The 19,920-nt window shown below is 35.5% G+C and overlaps 2 protein-coding genes across 9 annotated transcripts; both read left to right on the forward strand.

Annotated features, from left to right (window-relative positions):
- The first annotated feature begins 442 nt into the window (after positions 1–442).
- LOC8274683 (kinesin-like protein KIN-6) lies at positions 443–9,239 on the forward strand. 7 transcript variants are annotated; one of them, XM_015719383.3, is made up of 25 exons: positions 444–1,034; positions 1,106–1,305; positions 1,417–1,540; positions 1,650–1,744; positions 2,183–2,318; positions 2,818–2,883; positions 3,099–3,161; positions 3,370–3,420; positions 3,588–3,670; positions 3,751–3,865; positions 4,267–4,315; positions 4,398–4,558; positions 4,698–4,892; positions 5,054–5,128; positions 5,223–5,327; positions 5,915–6,025; positions 6,127–6,210; positions 6,282–6,365; positions 6,438–6,521; positions 6,596–6,664; positions 6,757–6,840; positions 7,179–7,297; positions 7,414–7,492; positions 7,572–7,667; positions 8,882–9,239. In XM_015719383.3, the coding sequence occupies exons 1-24, from the start codon at positions 525–527 to the stop codon at positions 7,662–7,664; spliced, it is 2,835 nt and encodes a 944-aa protein (XP_015574869.2). In that variant the 5' UTR covers positions 444–524; the 3' UTR covers positions 7,665–7,667; positions 8,882–9,239. The 7 variants fall into 7 exon arrangements, with proteins under 7 accessions (XP_025012777.2, XP_015574869.2, XP_025012770.2 ...); XM_025157002.2 differs by lacking the exon at positions 8,882–9,239 and having other exon boundaries at positions 5,942–6,025; positions 7,572–7,966; XM_015719385.2 differs by lacking the exon at positions 8,882–9,239 and having other exon boundaries at positions 4,404–4,558; positions 7,572–7,966.
- Positions 9,240–13,172: 3,933 nt separating this feature from the next.
- On the forward strand, positions 13,173–19,704 carry LOC8274682. Of its 2 annotated transcripts, none has more exons than XM_002510509.4 (3): positions 13,173–13,517; positions 13,963–14,056; positions 16,216–19,704. In XM_002510509.4, the coding sequence occupies exon 3, from the start codon at positions 16,274–16,276 to the stop codon at positions 19,310–19,312; it is 3,039 nt and encodes a 1,012-aa protein (XP_002510555.2). In that variant the 5' UTR covers positions 13,173–13,517; positions 13,963–14,056; positions 16,216–16,273; the 3' UTR covers positions 19,313–19,704. The 2 variants fall into 2 exon arrangements, with proteins under 2 accessions (XP_002510555.2, XP_015575878.2); XM_015720392.3 differs by having other exon boundaries at positions 13,174–13,517; positions 16,164–19,704.
- The last annotated feature ends 216 nt before the right edge of the window (positions 19,705–19,920 follow it).

A 19,920-nucleotide genomic window follows, 5' to 3' on the forward strand; every position in this document is an offset into this window, starting at 1 on the left:
TATTATTATTAATTAAAACCACTCAATTATTATTTTTTGACAAATTTAAACACCATAAATATAATTACCCTAAAGAGAATTAGGAAAAAAGATTAAACTTCTAGCCTTCATTAGATATGGTTAATTTAAATTGTTTACTTCATAATCACATCTTTGCGAAAAAAAGAATTCCAAATGCACAATTTTGAATTGATTGCATTTAATATAATATGATTTTATGATATTCTCATATAGTTTTGTATTAAAGAAAAGATAAAAAGAAATTAATAATGTATAAAACATGTAAATAATGATTACAAAATTATAGATAAAACACTGTTGCCAATTACTAATGGGCAAAAAGAAAATAGAACATATTTGCTAATTAGTAATAAATTCCTACTAACTAAATCAAGGATGAAAAATACGTAGAAAAAGGGGGTAGAACTATAAAGTTTTCTTATTATATACTCCCTCTTAAAATTCAAAATTATCAGACCCGCTTCTGCTCTGACTGTCAAAGTCGAATAGAAGCGAGAGGGAAGATGGCAGAAATGGAGATTAAGACTCTACCACCATGTCCGAGCACGGTAACCGTCCGTCGAAATCCTCATCGAAGGGCTAGACCTACACCTCCTGTAAACTTCACCCCTTCGTCAATTTCAAAATCAAACAAACAAGACATTCCTTCATTTCCAATCGAGGACATTCTATCAATCGAAGTTCCTCAACCAGAACCAACCCTAGCCCCGCCAGTTTCTGAGAATCTTAAAGTCTTTCTCAGAATTAAACCTTTACGGCCTCTGAAATCCCCTCCCAGAGATCAAAGTCTCAAGCTGAGACACAAAAGTGCTTGGCCTCAAGCAAAGAAGAATAGCATAAGAGAGAACAATAATAATACTACAAAGAAGAAAAAAAACAATGAGGTCTGTATATCAGTCAACGGTTTTCAATCGGTGACTTTATCACCACCCTTAGCTTTACAGGAATCGAAAAGGATCAAGTCCGTGGTATACGAAGGGTTTTCACATGTTTTTGCCTCTGATTCTTCTCAGGTACGCTTTCTGTTCATTTTCACATTCATTAGTTTTTATTAGTGATACTAAAGTTTTGTGTTTGTATACAGAATGCAGTGTATGATAAGATGGTGAAGCCCTTGGTAGATGATTTTCTCAAGGGTAAAAGCGGAATGTTAGCTGCATTGGGACCTAGTGGTTCAGGAAAGACTCACACTGTGTTTGGGACGGTGAAGCAGCCTGGAATGGTTCCACTTGCACTTCAACATATTTTTAAGCAGAACCAGGCTAGTGGCTCTGCGTTGTCAAGGTAAATTAGACTATGTTTTTCTTTCTTGCTGACTCGTTTAGGCCTTAGGGGATCAAAGAGAGCTATAGTTTATTTGGCACTCAACTTTTTGGGGATATTTCATGCTTACAGGTCATTCTACATATCAATTTTTGAAATATATTCTGAAGGAGGGAAGGTCGAGAGAATGTTTGATTTATCTCCAGATGGAGTTGACTTGTCCATGCAGCAGTCAACTATTAAAGGTCTCCAAGAGGTTGATTAGCTAATTATTTCGTATGTTAAATGATGTGTGTTCGTTCTGTTATCAAAGTTGTAGATGCATACTGAGTGTGAGACTTTTGCTGCTTCATTTGTGGAAACAGATTCCAATTACTGATGCTGCACAGGCAGAATCCTTGATTGCTTCTGCAATGTTAAAACGAGCAACTGCCATGACAAACACAAATAGCCAATCGAGGTGCTCAGCGAATAAACTTTGTACAATTCTGTTGATTTTAGGTGAAAGATCTATGTGCATTTCTACCAGTAGTTTGTTTATCTTGTAAGATTTGAAAGGACTCACCTCAACTTCAGGTTGAGGGTCGGCCCTTTCCCCTCTTTTATGATGTTTTAGTTGGAATTATTCAGGGGCAACTCTTCCCATTCAAATTTTGTCTTTTATATTTTTTGGAAGTCCACATTTAGTGCACTGATTCATAGTTTTTTGGAAACACTTTTCAAAATTGTTCTGTACTAACCTATCATATTGCATCTTTGAGGAAGATCTTTGGGTATTATTTGTTTATTTGAAATGTGGCTTGCAATGTTATAACAGGACTTCTTACTGGATTTCTAATTTTTCACATTAAAACTATTGCTAGGTTTATAACTTGTTCCCATTTTATCATGTTTGCAGCCGGTCCCAGTGCATCATCAATATCCATGGTCTTGTTGACAAATGCAATAGAGAAGTAGATGTTCAACCAAACAATGCTGTCCTAACTATTGTCGACCTGGCTGGAGCTGAGAGAGAAAGGAGGACAGGGAATCAGGTTTCTAGATATAATTCTTTCTATGAGTATAAATGAAATACTTGTCAGCACATGTATGAATTTGTGCAGTTTTGGTTGCACAACAACACACCCTAGGGATAGTAACATGAAAACCCCCTTGCTAACTTGAATATTTGGTTTTAGCTTACTGGAAAGAATATATGAAATTATAGGTTGTAGGAATCTCAGCCCAACTAAAAACTAAGGCAAAAAAAACCTTTTTGGAAATGGGACAATGTTTTTAGGATGCTGTAGACATCTTTGGAAACTTCTGAAATTACTGAGTTTTAGGTGATAAGATCTCTATAGATGTTAGATCAATAAAAGTGTTAGAATGATTATTGTTTTCAGCATTTTGTACTTTGTGTTTCAAATAATAAGCATCAATTCGAGTGGAAATAGTAGATTTGAGTGCCTCAATCTTGGTAGTCAGAGTGACTTCATTTATATTATTATTGGTCAGTTCTTTGGATCTCAATTTTGTTTCATCATTTTGCAGGGCTCCAGATTGCTTGAAAGTAATTTCATCAATAACACATCTATGGTTTTTGGTCTGTGCCTAAGAGTATGTGATCTTAATTCAATTCTTTTACTTTCATGGGATCCTTGATGTTCACTTGATTTTTATTGTTAAAGCCATATCCGGTTGATGCCCAAAAAGTGTTTGTTATAGTGCTTAGATCATTTGAAAGACCGAACCTGTTTTTATATATTTATTTGACATGCTCTCACGCTCTCTTTCTCTCTCTGTGCATGTTGTATTTTTTTCTGGGGTCTCAGTCCCTACTGGAGCACCAAAAGAATCCCAAGAAGCCATTGCAGAAGCACTTCCAGAATTCTTTGGTAATGCTTCTTTCAGGGTATTTTTACCTGTCTTAATTGCATGATAATTCCTTCTCTTAGTTTGCATTTTAACAGTTGAGTTGTTATTTCGTTCAATATGTTTAAACTGGATTCTGATATGTGTTTAGCACAGCCCTCAAGGCTTACTATTTTGTGCTAACCATTGTCCTTGTGATTATATTTAAACTACACCTTCTCCTTGGAACAGTTAACTAGGTATTTGCGAGACTATTTGGAAGGCAAGAAGCGGATGGCTCTGGTATGCAGTTTTCAGTTCCCATTTTGCTTTCCTCAACCTAATGGAGTTATCATCTGGCTATTAATGTCATATTGCTGACAAAATCTCTTATGTTCTCTTTATAGCATTAGGTTTTAAATTATGTTTTTAAATATTCTCAGTTTCCTTTTTTCTTTTTGTTATTTCAGATTTTAACGGTAAAACCAGGAGAAGAGGACTATCTTGATACAGTTTACCTCCTGAGACAAGCTTCACCTTATATGAAAATCAGGTGAATTTTTGACATGTATTTATTCAAATTTCAATTTTATTGTTCATATGAAACTTGCTTCAATGTTGCAATATCTTTAGGTTCAATAATGTTGAGGAACAACCGAATTCAGTTCATCAGAAGAGGCAAATTCAATTGTTGTCTATAATCGAAGAGCCCAGGAAAAAGAAATGTTGTGGCATTGATGGTCATGTGGTATTATGTTTTCTTTTTCTCTTTAAGTTAGCCAACTTTGAGTGCACTGCTTACATCAGCGTGTTTTTCTTTTCCTTATTCATAAGTGCTATTAGTAATAAATTTTAAAATTTATGCATCTTTGACCCTTGAAATTCACATTATTATCAAATTTTACTTAAAAAGGTTGCAAAACGTTGTCTTATTTAAAATGGTTTTTTTTAATGGATGTGTTGAATTGAGGAAAGTAAATAGAGGTTTCATTGAAATTGCTATGAATTTGATTTCATATATCTAGTGCTAGAGGTGGAGATTTTTGAGTGCAGCCTTGATAAAGGAATTTTGTTAGATCACAGGTTCAATGCGACTATATGACTACCGATAATTTGCAGTACACTTAACAATATTTTGATTTGCTTCAGATTGAAGAAGGACAAAGCACTGCAAATCAACATTTGCATTTGGAGGAAGGTACTGACTTCTACACCTTTTTTTCTTGTGCTGTGAATGATCTACTTTCTTTTTATAAGATGTTATGGATACAATTTTTTAGTGACAGATGCCCCAAGAATTACTAAGTTGGACTCTGTTGAAATTGCACCTGTAAAGTCAGATTGTAATGATTTGGCAATGAGGGAGAGAAACCATAAAATTATGCAAAGTTTTGCCAAAGCATTATGGAATGTCTTGAAGGAATACAAAGGAAAACTCATGGTGATAAGGAGCTCAATTTGTCTTTTCATTGTTATATTGTATTCATGCCAAAAAGCCATTGATGGTGATTTGACATGCTATTATATGCAATTCCAATGGTATAATGATTGGTAATCTAATTGACAACTTGTTTAAATAGGTAGCAGAAAAGACAATTGAGAACCTTAGAAGTGAAAAGTCAAAATATCTTGAGCTGGAGCAGAAGCTTGAGGATTTCAAGTCATGTTGTACTTGTTCACAGAAAAATTCAGCGAAGACTACCTTTCATAAAGTGGAAAATGGCAATGATGTCCCAGTATATCTAGAGGGAAATGAATGTAGCAATGTTGATGAGGTAAGTAAATATTGCATTTATATTTTTTGAGTGACAAGGTCAAACTGTTATTTCTTGCTCAACCCTTGGGTTATTGTTATGGTTTAGTTGCATTATTTACACTTATGCACTTATGCATGAATAAAAGAATGGGGGGATTTGAAACATTTTTCTATATCCAGATCAAGATGCTCGATGAATTCAAGTGCTATAACTCTCCTACAATGTGCAATCTGGATCAAGACTTATTATCCCAGGTCCATTTACAAATGATTTATCTACCTTTCTACTTCAAATCTTAGTGTATTTTTGTTCTTAAAAAGTAGCCATTTAAACTTTTTCCCCCTTTAGATGAATGCCGGCGTCTGTGTTGTGAACCCTGAGGCATCTGAGTGCAATAGCACTTGTTCAAAACGTGACTCTAGTCCAGAATGGGATAAAGATCTATTTTCTCAGGTGCATAGATCTTCCGTAATTACTCTATACCTTTGTTTGTAGACAGAAGTATATTCACTTATAATAAAAGTGCGATATATTCACTTATAATAAAAGTGCAACTTTACATTGTAAAAAAAGAAAAGTTTGTAAGAATATCTATCACATGGTTTTTTTGCCACTTAGTGGAAGATAACATTTTGTATCGATTATTACAAGGTCATGACTAGTATCATTGAATTTATATTTAAATTATGTCACATATCCATATGACAAACAGTAACTCATTATCTTATGAAATGTCTAATTACTACAATATTTTTCTGTTTTTGGTAAAAGACAATGTTTATAATATGCCTGTGCCTTATTTTTGTATTGAAAAATAAAATATTATCTTCGAAAGGAAAACAATTGTAAAATTGCACTAACGTGATGCATTGTGGGTATTTGTGTAGATATCTTATGAATAAATGCCCTGGGCAGTGATTGTCATTTTATGTTGTACGAACATGAAATATTATGTTTTTGACACACAAGCGGAAAATGTACCTTTTAGAACCTGATACTAAATTGGCAATGAATTAATAGTTAATTTCTGAATTTTATAGAAAGATCAGCACAGAGCTTGTTGTCAGGTGGAAGTGAGCAGTAATTCTCCTGACCTCAAGCCATCTGAATTTACCATTAATCCTAGAGGCGATCAGGACGTTACAAGCCAGGTAAATGGGACGCTGAAGTGGCTGCCTGACTGCCCTCTGACAATACTTATGGAGTTATGTCTTATTACCTATCAATTAATAATTTGGGCTTCTATGCATAGACGGATGGGAATGTCCCTTCTTCAGACCTTGAGGAATCTAAATGCTATAGCACTCCGAGATATGATCAGGAGATTTTGACTCTGGTATGTAATCATCAATAATACATGTGCATATTATCCATGACAGTAATAATATTTGAGGCTTTTGTGGCTAGACGAATGTGAATGTTTCTTCTCCCAACCTCAAGGAATTTGAATGCAGTAGCACGCCAAGATGTAATCAGGATATTTCATATCTGGTATGTGTTCATTCATAGTACAAGTTGATGTTCCCAGACAAGGTAGTTAATATTTGAGTTTTCTGTGTCTAGACGGATGTAAATGTTCATCCTTCAGAACTTAAAGCATCTCAGTGCAGTAGCATGCCAAGACAGGATCAGGATCTTTCAACAATGGTATGTAATCATTGATAATACATGGTCATTTTCTCATTGACAGAGTAATTAATATTTGAGGCTTTTGTGTCTAGACGGATGTGAATGTTCCTTCTCCCAACCTGAAGAAATTTGAATGCACTAGCACTGCAAGATCTGATCAGGTTATTTCAATGCTGTTATGCAGTCATCAATTAACACATGTGCATTTTCTCATTAACAAAGTAAAATTAATAGTTGAGGCTTTTATGTCTAGACGGATGTGAATGTTCATTCTTCAGACCTGAAGGCAACTAAATACAATAGAACGCCAAGGCAGGATCAGGATTTCCTGACTGAGGTACATAGGGTATAGGTTGCTATTTTTTTTTTTTTCCTTTTCAATGTTTTTTAAGAAAATCTCAAGTATGATTATTGAAAATACTTTTGCATTAATGCTCTGAGAAAGAAGTTAGTGATGCATTGTTTTCTACTGTGAGGATTATAGCTTAAATCATGATGGTTGTTATGTCACTTCAATCACGAACAAGAAATGTGTTCTCTTAGATTGTAGCTTTATACTTTCCTTCCAATTAATACCCAAATTATATAAAGAGAAAACTATTCAGGTAGATGAACCATTGGAGATAAATGCGATAATTTTCTGCAGCCCTTTTTACAAATCTGTTGTCTTTTCAGAAACCATTGGATCTACCACAATCACACAAAAATGATGTTGAGTGCAACCTTGACGTGCCGGATACTGAAGTTTTATCAAACACTTCAAGCAAATCATTGAATTTGAAGAAACCGAAGAGGTTGGTTGTCTTTATCTTGCATTTGTCACGCTGATTTCTGTTTCTTCAAGATACGTTATTTTCAATTGTCAATTTTCTCTTATTAATAAAGTTCTCTATTGTATTGTAATAATCAGGAGACTTCTGCCTGCCTCATCTGTATTACTAAGGGACATAACTGCTCTTGGGATTGAGAATGAACCCGAAAAATCAAAAGTAAGTCAATCAAGCTGGACCATTACATTTTTCCTGCTATGGATCTTAAGGTTCAGATTCTCCTTCAACTGTTTTGTAGGGAAATAGAGGCGGAAATAAATTGGCCGCCGTTGAAAGAACTCAGGGAAGCAGCTCTCTCCTGCGTTTGCTTCAAAGCAATCTCCGCCTGTAACATGTACATCTTTTTAATTTCATTCTTTGAAATGAGTTCGCGTAAAAGTTTGTTTTCTCATACTCATGCATGAGAAGGGAGGTCTTTTCTATTTTTGTTTCGGCCACCTTTGGTATAGAGTATTATAATTATAGGAGTAACCCAGTTCGAAGAAAATTAGTTCACCACTAACAGCAAATGTATAGGGCATCTGTGGAGTTGGGCTTCACATTGTAAAAGTTCGGATCCGTGCTTGAAATTTGAAGACAATGAATTAACCGAAACTGGCCCAATTGAATGATAATTATTCTGGTCTAGTTTGAGAACATGGTTTGATGTGAAAATGTCAAGGTGCAAAGGCTTCCCTACCATTTATTTTTCAGCACCCCAAGTATTGGATAATAGAAATTTAAACATTTCAGAAGTTTGAACTCTACGCCTACTTTTAAAGTGGTTGGATATTGTCTAATTGGCCTGTCTTTCTCACTGTTTTTATCCGGTTTGGTTTGGTTAAAACACCATCCGCTCTATTAGGTTTTACGATGTTCTTGCAATCATGGTGATCCTTTGATTATTTGAAGTAATTAGGCCAATTGTACAAATTTGTAAGAGAAGCTGAGTGAAATGATTGAGTAATTCGTGAGAGCATTGTGGCTTGTCTATATTGGCCCAACAGCTGATCATGATAGACGATGGGCCAACCCTTTTCTTCTTCTTTTTTAAAACAAAGATAAGAATTCATGCCAGGTTGTCTGCATAGCACTTTTATAGAAACTTTTGATTGGAGATTTTCTATGCATGGGATAATGAGTAGTAATTAGACTAATAAGTGGGATGTATGACTGCACTCAACGTCTCATTCACCAATTGATTAGCTAAAATCCTTTTTAGCCCTTATCTTTTCCCCCCCTTTTTGTTTCTTGCTTTCAGGTGTCTTTTCAACATGAACATGATTATTATTATCAATACTCCTCAAAGCCCCTCTTAGCCACAACAAATGCCCTCTCACTTTCCGCGTAATGGTAGTTGACCTCAAATATAAGAACTTTTAGAAGTGAGGAGCTATAAAATTTATGGGGGTACCATTCTTAGTTCTCAGCTATGTGCTTTACAATTCCGTTAGTGGAATAATGATCCAGTTCTTTTGTACGTAAGAAATCAGAATTTAGATGCTGAGTCTCAGTTCAGTGTGCCAGATAAGTACTGATGTATGGCTCTTTTCTTATTATGTTATTCAGGTATGCGAGGAGGTTGGGTGTTGTTTCTGGGCCTCAGTTTATATGGAAATTGGCTGTATAAATGGGCTTGTTCTGATGGCTTTATCCAGCATTGGCTCAGTGGCAGTTGACCTAACATTTGACTGCCCAGACATGCAAATTATCTTCTTTTACTGAGGCAACTTTTCCAAAAGGGCTGCTTCGGTGATTCATCTGTGTATACTTAAATATAAATATGCTCTCTTGTCAATGACGATTATCAGTTGAACCTTGACTTCAAATTCATTCACCCTGAAACTTTGAATAGTGGGGAAGTTTTGGGAAGAGATGTAGATAAACAATAAACACGAGGTTGAACGAGTAAAATTAAAGTGAAAGATCATATTCTGACTTTGAAATTTTCTAAACAAGTATCGAATCAGTTTGCCATATGGTGAATATCTTGTTTATGGATTTGGATGAAGAATATTCGATAGTTGCTCTATTTGATGTATCTTAAATTAGTGCTTTTAAGCTTTTCTAGGATCAAGATTGTTACCCGAATTGTTCTTATTCTCAGTCTTTTCAAATATATGCATTTCATTTGAAAGGACCAAAAGCAATGATCTCCCAATGCCCACCACATGAAATATATAGATAGCACCTAGAAGGCAGTAGATGAAACAGTAAAAAGATACTGGTTTGGCATTCACATGTACAAAGATTACATAATCAACATACACATATGTTGTTCTTTTCAATAATTAACACAGTAAAACGATAAGCTTAAGATCTCCATTAGAGATTTTCTTTTCTAAAAGAAGAAAGAAAAACGAAAAGATATATTCTGTTTACTCATTATGCCCAAAACAAGCTATATTCTTCTAGTGTTTCTTTAAAACTTTCAAACATCTTAAGACGCTTATGGCATTAAAAGAGACAAAAAAGTTATCTAAAATTTTTTTATGTTCAATCACTCTGACAAGCCACCTATAGAAAAGTTAAACCATTTCTATAGTTACTTTTGTTAAAGATTTAACGAGTATAAGAAGCCTTGATGGACCTCCCACATTCTCATAATTCTTTCTTTTTCCCCATAAAAATGGTTAATCTGAGCTTCATTTACATGATCCTGTCCACGAAGCTTGCAGACAGAGTCAATATGATTATCCATGAAGCATTAAGAGAAAAACAAAAATTTCCTTAAGGTAGCAACAATAAATATATATATTTGATTTACTATAATCTTAGCACGTGAAAAGGAACAAAGTCAAGCTAGAATCCTTTCAAAATTATCTTTTGACAGTAATTTTGCAGTCTTTAGCTGGCTTTTGATCACATGCAAGATGCCTTTTTTTTTTTTCTTTTAAAGTATTATCATGGTTTCTAAGACACTTGATATATTTGTACTTTGGTGTTCAAAGTTTTCAAACACTATGATAGTTTTAAGTGGCATTTTCAATGTTTCATGTATAAGTGCTTTGCTTGAGGACCTGAAGGCCCTTAAATACCTACTACTACATGCATTTTGAGGGATCGACTTTCAGGTTCCAATTGTTATGCTTCTTGCACTTAGACTAGTTGTTATGAGTTGTTTTCATGTTATCTTTTGATCATCAGAAACAAAATGACCCCCTTTCCATTTCATCCTGATTCTATCACTACTTAAAATGATGATTCTTACTTGTTTGGAGTAAAGAGCACAAATGGAAATTTAAAAAAATCTCTCATTTCCTTTCTTTGTTTCCCTTTCCCTTGATTTCCTTCAAAACAAAAGTACTGCAAGATTATTATGGTGTTGTGCATGTGGGTCATATATTCAAATAGTGCAATAGAAAGGTTTTGTTGTCATTCTTTTTGTTGTCTCTAGCTTTTCTCTTTTGATAAAGGGTATTCTTCTGGCTTTGTAGAAACAAAGCAAATTCACTTGTCATTTCGTACAAGGAAAACAAAAATCACCTTGTCGTTTTAAAAACACAAACAACAACAATGGAAGACATTGTAGATTAATAATGGCTATTCAGGTTTAATCCTTTTCCAGTTTACTTCTCTGTTCGTAAATATTATTTGAAAGTTAATAAATTCTTAGTGAGAATCATACTAGACTTTTAGACTGCATGTCCATTTCACTTGGTATACCTATGCTTAATTTTCTTAACTTTGATATAAGAATTATACTTAGCTGAAGTAATAACAGTAGTGAGTTAGTGTTAGCTAATATTGTAGCCGGCTAGCACTAAAGGATTGGAGCTTTCCAGGTAACATAGAGGTTATGCTTGTAACAAGTTTGAGCTTTTCCTTATTCTGGAATTAATGATAAGAAAAATTGCTGTTATAATAAAAAAACAAGCTTGAGATTTCACTTGGTTGTTATTTTCCTTCCCTACAACAGCTCAATCTAACTTGAACATGCTTTCCGGCATCAGAATTGATCGATCTAAGGTTCCTTTACTTCAATTGTTTGTTTTTACATTAGAAATCTCCATCAATTGATTCAAATTACAATTATTCAATAAATTTGTTTTCTCAAACGACGAATAACACTAATTCTTCAATTAATGAAGGTTCGCAGCCGATAAATGGAGCTCGGGATAGTGATACAACTTAATGGCGACCCTTTTTTTAATTACATAATGCTGTTTCCTTGTATATGAATATACAATTCGGTAATTGTATGTCTAAATGGAAGTAATTATGTAAACTTGGATCGAAGTACTGTTAAACATTTAGGGCAAAAAAAAGAAAAGAACACCGGTGCCTAATGAAAACTCCCCTGAATGAAGGTGAGAATAGAGTTCTTGAATTCTGAACTCAATTTTTAAAGATTTAATTTTCATGAGTTTATGTATGTATTCAATTAGTGTTAATTAACTTTGGGGTAAAATTAATAAGAGAAGTTTGGTAAGATTAATGGGCTATTTGCAAATCATGTTATCGATTTTATTTTGATACACAAAATTTAATAAGCCGTTTGATTGAACACTGTTGCAATCAACGGTACTTGTGATGTTTTAAAGTAGTGGAGTGGTTTGACTAGTAGAAACAAATTTTTATGAGGCCGAATACATTACCAAGTATCAATAAATTGTACTGACTAAATGGTGATAAAACTTTTCTTAAATTGTACTGACTAAGGCTGTGCTTTGACCCATTAGAAAAGGAATTATACATTATTACATTTCATTATCTCTGCCAATTTTCTTCATACTGTAAAATAGAAGTGGCACTTCTCTATGTTGTTTTTCATGAAATATTGGTTTTCATGTCGTCAAAATTCATCTTTTAAACCTGTTGGATTTTTCTCAATAGGAGATGTTTTTATTTAGCTCTACTATTTTTACTTTTTGCTCAGCTGAAGCAAAGATTTGAGATTGCAAATGCAAATCAAATTCTGATTTATGTGAGTAGATTTGCTGAATTTATTAGTTTTTGTATTTGGAATAGTTGAATTCTCAAACAATCGCATGTAACTAACTGATAACAGGATATTATAAGCCAGTTTGTTCTGCTCCATAAAAATGGGGTTGATATTTACTATGATTGGCACTTTAAGAAAATGTGTTTAAGAAAATGTGTCTTGAGAAGGCTCTAATTATAGAGTCCGACTCAATTTAAAATTATAAAAATAAATAAGAGTATAAATCTTAATACAATTAAAATAATTTATAAACATGTTTTCTCCTGAATAGATTAGAAGCCTTTCAATATCTATATAAAAAATAGAGACATCACACTTGGTACGAAACAATCTTATACATTTATATCTTTTAGCTACCTTTATATAAATTATTAAATTTTATTATTGAAGAAAGTAGCCGGACAACTCCATCCAACACATTCTAACATTTTCTTATAATTACTTTGGACGTTGAGATCAGTCTTTAACAATGCTTGTTACCGACCGAGTTATCCGTAATGAAAGTGAGATGAAGGTGCATGTATGGGTATGGAGCCATGGAAAACGATGTGCTGCTATCATTTTCAGCATAGGGCTTTTGCAATGTCCATCCCCTGCTTTCAGTGCAACTCATTATAGAAAGACCCACATTAATACCATATACCCGATTTTGACACTTTTTCCTTCTTTCTTTTCCTTATTTCAACTTCTGTCCTTTTTCTTTTTTTATTTATTTTATTAGATATTCACTTTTAATTTTTAATATTTAGTTTTCTTTAGTTTACTGGTTCACCGTACAAGCAGGTCTCTCACGAGCCGGCTCCAAGCCAACGGCTCACGCATGCGCGGCACGTGCTTTTACCCAATTGCGAACTAAAACCGACCAGAAAATTGAAATATAATTAATATTCAAAATTGGCGAAAACTTAATTTGTATATTCTTTTTTTTTAAAAAAAAAGGAAATAGAAAAATTCACACGAAGAAGAAACGTTGCTCTCTCTCTTTCTCTCTGGTTCGAAAAAAAGGCTTCACAGAGAACAAAGCGAGGGTTTTGTGAAGAGAGAGAAAATAAAGGAAACACAAAAACAAAGCTTTATAGAGAGAGAAGTACTAGAGAGAGAAAGCTCAGAACTCCACTCACAATTTCTACAGCAAGAGAAAGTTCCAATAAAGTCGACTCTTTCTTATTCTTCTTCTTATTAGTATTATTAATCTCTGCTGTAGCTGTTTCACAGCTAGGGTTTCAGTTTGCGATTCAGTGTATATATTAATTTATAAAGGTAAAGTTCATGTCACGCTTGTAATTACTCTTTTCTTAAAAAAAAAATTGATTTATTTCTCTATCAATTTATTTATATTTTTTGAGGAGTTTTAGTGCTAATTAATCAAAATTTTCCCTGCATTAAATGCCATAATCTAAGTTAAGTTATTAACTCTCTCTTTTTTAACACCTGATTTTACGATATATTGCCACAAAGCTAGGGTTTCGTCATGATTCTCCTGATTTTTTTGAACTCCTGGGTTTTGATCTTTCCGGCACATGGTAATTTCTGTGATTTTGTTTGGTGTGGTATTGTCAAGTATTCTTTAGCAAAATTAACTTTTGGCTTCTGAACTTTATGTGTTTCTGTGTGTTTGGGGTTCATTTTTGTTGTTTATTCAATTTAGTTCTTTTTGTAATTTTAATTTTATGTTAGTTTCCCTAATCATGATTATTCTGTGCAGTTTCAGGATTGAAACATTATTTAGTTGGTGAAACTATCAATAAGTTTTGATATCTGGATAGTTACTGCTCTACATGCTGGGATCCATGTTCCTGGTAATTCTAATAGTATTGTTTATAGCTGTGCATTTTGCTATTTTATTCACTCCTGCAAATGCTATCTCTCCACATCTTTGTTCATTGAATATTTTCTCATGTTTGCAATAAGTATAAGAAGTAGGATTGGGTGATTAGTATTTTCTGGCAGATATTCTCTTATGATTGTTTTCTATATTGAATCTTTTGTTGGCTGTTTTTGTTTTTGAAACTGAAGCTTAATTATGCATAAGTGTCTAGGTTCCTGAGATCTTTTTGAATGTATGCTGCATGTGTGATTGGATATTGCTAGGAGCATGGAAATTTTTTCCCCTTTATACTATCTGTCTGGCCTGAGTGATGCTTACCCTAAATTGCTAAATGGTTATGGTCTATGTAATCATATATAGAGTTTATATAGTAGTAAAGATGACAGGTGTCTTTCACAATCTAAAAAAGTAAAATTTGGGAGTAGACTCTCTACTTTCGTATGGTATCTAGAAATAGAATGTACTAAACTATGGATTTTAAAAATTTGTAAACAGATCCTTGTACTCCTAACTATGGAGTACTGTGTTTGTACTGTAATTTACTTGCCTTTTGTTTTGTCTGTTATTTTCAATAATTCTGTTGCTCCTGATGCTATAGAGTACGGGGCAGGGATGATAATATCCACAGACATTTCTCTCATGTCCTGTCCGAAGAGAAAGAATATTTTTGTTGAAGATGCAACCATGTCTTTTCTCTCCACCTGACATTTTTTTACAGTTTCCTAGAATCCGATTTGTATGATATTGTTTTTCATTACCAAAATTTCAAATAGGAAGGAAGGGCAAAAGCCCAATTATCTTGCCAATTTGTACGAGGTTATAATTCATTAATTTCTTGGCAATGTAGCATGAGCATATTCGATATACTTTTTTTGTCCAGTGATCAAGTAGGATTAATATAGATTAAACTCTGATTAAGGAAATTATGTCTAACATGGAAGGTTAAGATAGTTTTCCCACAGGCCTCAAAACAAAAGTCCCTCTTTTTTAAGCCTGTAGGCATTCACTGAGCTTAAAGTTCACTAATTTAGATTCTATAGTCTTATATAAACTCCTCCACTCCAGGTAAGAAATTTTGCCATTACCTTTTTAGATGAGGATATCCCTAGTGACTGATAAATTTATTTATTAGGTGGCGAGCTCTTCTTGGACTGGTAATTTGACTTAATTAGTAGAAAGGATTCTAGAAAGAAGTTTGCAATGTGGTGTTGGGCTTTAATTTTAAAGTTAACAATGATAATAAAGATAATTGAAGCCGTAAATCTTAATAGTCTAGTTGGTATGTTTCTGTTATCTTGATACCATTCTTTCTGAAGGTACTGTTGCCTATGATCTTTTCCATGTTAAAATTGAATAAAGTTTTTTGGCTGTACAAAAATTTACACGAGGAAAAACATTTAAAATTGCATGGTTTATCCATGAAGGTTCGTCGACTCCCTGGTCTAGTTACATGTTACTATAGAACCATTATCAACTGCATTTGCCATATATATGTGGATGTAGTTGATAATTGTGTGGGGGTTAAATACTTCTGTGTGATGTTCATTAAGTCTAACAGCTTGTTGTGCTGCTTCCTTTTCAGTTTTCAATGAGTCCGGGTTCATTTTATGCATTTTATGGTGGTTTTGAGTTTCATAGCAATTATTTCGACTGCATATCATATGTCTTTCATTAGCACATACGATCACTTATAATTGAGTTTGGCCAAAGATGTGAAGCTCCTTTCTGGTGCTTTGGGCATTTTCAGGGTCCCATTTTGCTGTCAATAGAACCATGATTGATAAAGTGAACAGGTGGTTAGGGACATGCTCTTGATTAGCTTGACATCTTCTTTAGTTTCTTTATTTTTTTTCTCCGTTACTTATTGCCATGCATTAGAAGTGAGAAGAGTCAGGTCAATTATATGCAATCTCCTTTACAATCGACTGGTGCTTTGTCAACTTTAGGTTCAAATTATGTTATAAGTGTCCCTGCTTGTTTTTCATTTATAGGAAGCTGAACTGTTGTAGGTGTTGGCATGAATACTGTACACTGCTTGGAGCTGTTTACTTAGAAGTTTCATTTTCTGTCTTCTGCAGGTTATTCTGTAATTATTGTTCCCAAGGCTAACTAATTCTATATGGAAAACAGAGGATCAGTGCACCACAAGGGCTTATTTATTACCTGGAGGTGTGGAATGTGAAGCACTATGACACTTGAAGATTTCTTTACCCTGACCGAGATGAAAGATGGGTTCACAGCCCCTTCTAGGGTGCATGAGCTGGTTGCTGTAATGCAGAAGGAGAAAGATTGTGTTGTGAATGTTGGTGATGCAACCAGGCAGTGGGCTGCTGTTGCAAGCACAATCTCTGCTACAGAGAACAAAGATTGCCTTGATCTTTTTATTAAGTTAGATGGGCTCGGGTTTATCGATAGATGGTTAAAGGATGCTCAAAAGTTTGGTAATGATACCACTGATCGTTTTGTAGAAGAGTCACTTATTGCACTGTTGAGAGCAGTGGAAAAATTGCAAATAGATAAAGAGAGATCTGTTTCTTCTGGGATTTGGATTACCATCAATAATCTTCTTCACCACAGCAGCTCTCGAGTTCAGGATAGAGCAAGAGCACTTTACGATAGCTGGAAGCAGGATAGAGTTGATGATGCATATCATCATGATGTTCAGACACTGGGTGCATCTCGTGATGCCAGTGTGCTCAGCAGTGAGAACAGTGGGGCAGAATGTGCTGCTATGGATGTTCCTCTTCCAAGGGGAAGTGCTGATGTAGAAAATAATGTGGCAGATTCTTCCACAGATGTAAATTTGCAATCCAATTCAAATTCTCTTCACCTGGAAAGGGTTGAAGATGTACAGATTCAAATGCAAGGAAACATGGAAGATAAAGCACTAAATCCGCTTACCATGTCTGTTATGTCAAACTCTGTTCAAGAGAGTCCTTCGATGAAGGAAAAGTCCTCAATCATTACTGTTGAAGGAACTGCTTTGACTGAGATTCGTAATATTCTTCCTACAAAAGGAGAAAATATTGAACCAGAGTTAAATTCATCAAAGATGCTTAGCAGTTTCTCTGATAATTCAAGTATGATAGCTTCTCCCTCTAGTAAGGTAGAACCTGGAGTTAGTTCTTCCAATGCTGATCGTGCCAGTGCTAAAGAGGATCCGGCAAAAACTGTGCAGACTAATGTCAATGCAAAGGATGGTGATTTTGGTTCGAGCACTGCTGCATCTGGTGATGCAGGAATGTCTATATCTCCTAGAAAATCTACTCCAGATGATGCGGGGGTTATGAATCATGGTAGCACACCAGTGTTCAAGTCTGCAGAGTCCAGAGGTGATTGTCCTCCTGATACTATGCAGGATTCATCTGACAGTGACAGGAAACTGGAGAATCCTGAGGATGTAGGGACTCCCTTCTCACGAATACATGACGTTGGAGTTGCTGATGATGATAGGGAACATGGCAGTGATGGTGCTGAGGATTTAAGAGATGATTCTGATTTCTCTAGACCAGACATCCATACTCGGAGCATTGATCCAATTAACAGGAGGAGATCTGATATTGAACTTGAATATGACATAGTTGATGCTCTAGAGGTTGCGCGACAAGTTGCTCAAGAAGTGGAGAGAGAGGTGGTAGATTACCGAGAACCATCTTGCAGCTCTTCTTCTGAGAAAGTCATGGAAACTGATATTAGGCAGCCAGACAGCCCAGATTCTTCTAATGCAAAGGAGTGCCCATACACAGAGGTCTCTCGAGATGACATGCCAATTGGACAGAATCAGTCTGCTGAGGCCTATCCTGGGGAAGACGGGCGTTTAGTTAGTTCGAATAATGTGGAAACTGAAGCAGAAAATGTAACACAGGAGTTGGAGTCTTCACAAGTGACAGAGGTGGCTCCTGAACCAGAAGCCTTTACAGAGAAAGGCTTCTGTGACTTTGATCTGAATCAAGAAGTCTGTTCTGATGATATGGACCGCCCAGTGAATCCCATCTCTACTCCAATATCTGTTGTTTCAGCTTCAAGGCCGGCTGTAGCATCTGGATCTCCTTCAGCACCTTTGCAGTTTGAGGGGATTCTCGGGTGGAAAGGGTCTGCAGCTACCAGTGCCTTTCGTCCAGCTTCGCCACGCAAGATTTCTGATGGGGACAAGACTCTTGATACTGGGGGAACCAGCAGTAGTTCAAAACAGAGACAGGACAGCCTTGTTATTGATCTCAATGTGGCCGAGGATGGAGATGAGAAGGTGGACTTAATTTCAGGAAGACCATTTCCAGTCTCATCTGGCCTGCATTCTGGGGAATCTTCACTAGAAATAGGTCCAAGGAGATCAGAGAGGCCCAACCTGGATTTAAATCGCATCATCGATGATGGTGATGCTCTAGCATCAGGTTTGAGAATGGAGGGACGGCTGTTTTACCCACGGAATGGCCATCGGAGCCCATCTCCAGCATCTTCATCGTCATCTATGCAGCCTTTGGTAAGGAACTTTGATTTGAATGATAGGCCTCTTTTTCACAACGATTCTTTAGATCAAGGGCTCCACCATAGCAACCAAACTGTAAGTGCTTTTGGAGGATCTAAACCTCGTGATCCTGTTATTTCTATCATGGGTACTAGAGTTGAAGTGGGTGGTAGAGTTGAAGTTGGCCGAAAGGATTTTCCTCATCAAATTCCATCCTTGCCAAATGGCAAGCCTATGGATCCAGCAATGGATGGTAATATTGCAAGAATGGGAGGTGTTCTGGGGATTCCAACTGTTTCATACACGCATTCTCCTGTTTTTGGCTACAATGGACTGACAACAGCACCCACCATGTCTATCTCCTCTGCTGTGTATGGACCTGGTGCCTCCCTCCCTTATGTGGTCGATACGAGAGGAGCCCCTGTGGTGTCTCCAATTTTGGGCTCTGCATCAGCTGTTCCTCCTGCTTTTTCCCAGCCGCCTTTCATTATGAGTATGAGTGGTGCACCAGTAAGTTTAAATGGTGCAGGACCCTCGAGGCACAATTTTGATCTCAATTCTGGTTTTGCAATTGAAGGTGGGAATCCTGGGGGATTAAGGCAGCTTTTCCTTCCTGGTCAAAGCAGGTCAATGGAGGAGCATTTGAGGGCCAATGCGCAACCCTCTTCGAGTTCTGGAGTGGGTGGGAAAAGAAGGGAGCCGGATAGTGGCTGGGAGCCTTACTCGTTACCCTATAAACACCCACAACCTCCGTGGAGGTGATGATGCACTTGCTAATTGCCGGAGTTCCTCTTTCGGTAAAAGTTCATAAAATCCAATTGAGGTGATAAATGTTTGGATCGCAAGGATTTTTTAAGAAGAGCATGCAAGCCCATTGGCTTCAGCGAGAGGGGATTAGAACTGAATAAAAAGTGGGGGAATTATGAATGTAATATGATTCATGAGATTAATTGCTGAAGAAAATTTTTTTAGGTTTTTATTTGTTTTAGTTTCTTACTTTTCTGTGTTCCATAGAAGGGGCCATCCAATCATAGAAGCTTGGTACATGTAGCTGTAAGTTCTCTCTTATATAGCACAAAAATTTAAAAGGAACTAATTGTCTCCACTTCAGTTTTTGCAGTTCTTGTATGAAAGGTAGCTAACTAATTTCATTATTTTATCTTCTCATCATTTTAGCTCCTTTTGTTTTGCGGAATACTCGTTTCTGAAAATATATATTTTCTAAAAGGAACAATTCATTTTCTGTTGTTTGATTCTATTCAAAAAATTGTAAAAGAAACTAATTTTTGGTGCTTGATATATTTAAAAAAGTATTACTTTTCAATTAAAAAAATACTAATATTTAAACCCATTAAACTTTTATAATTTCT

This window comes from Ricinus communis, chromosome 2, assembly GCF_019578655.1.
Source record: "Ricinus communis isolate WT05 ecotype wild-type chromosome 2, ASM1957865v1, whole genome shotgun sequence".
NCBI classification, from domain to species: domain Eukaryota; kingdom Viridiplantae; phylum Streptophyta; class Magnoliopsida; order Malpighiales; family Euphorbiaceae; genus Ricinus; species Ricinus communis.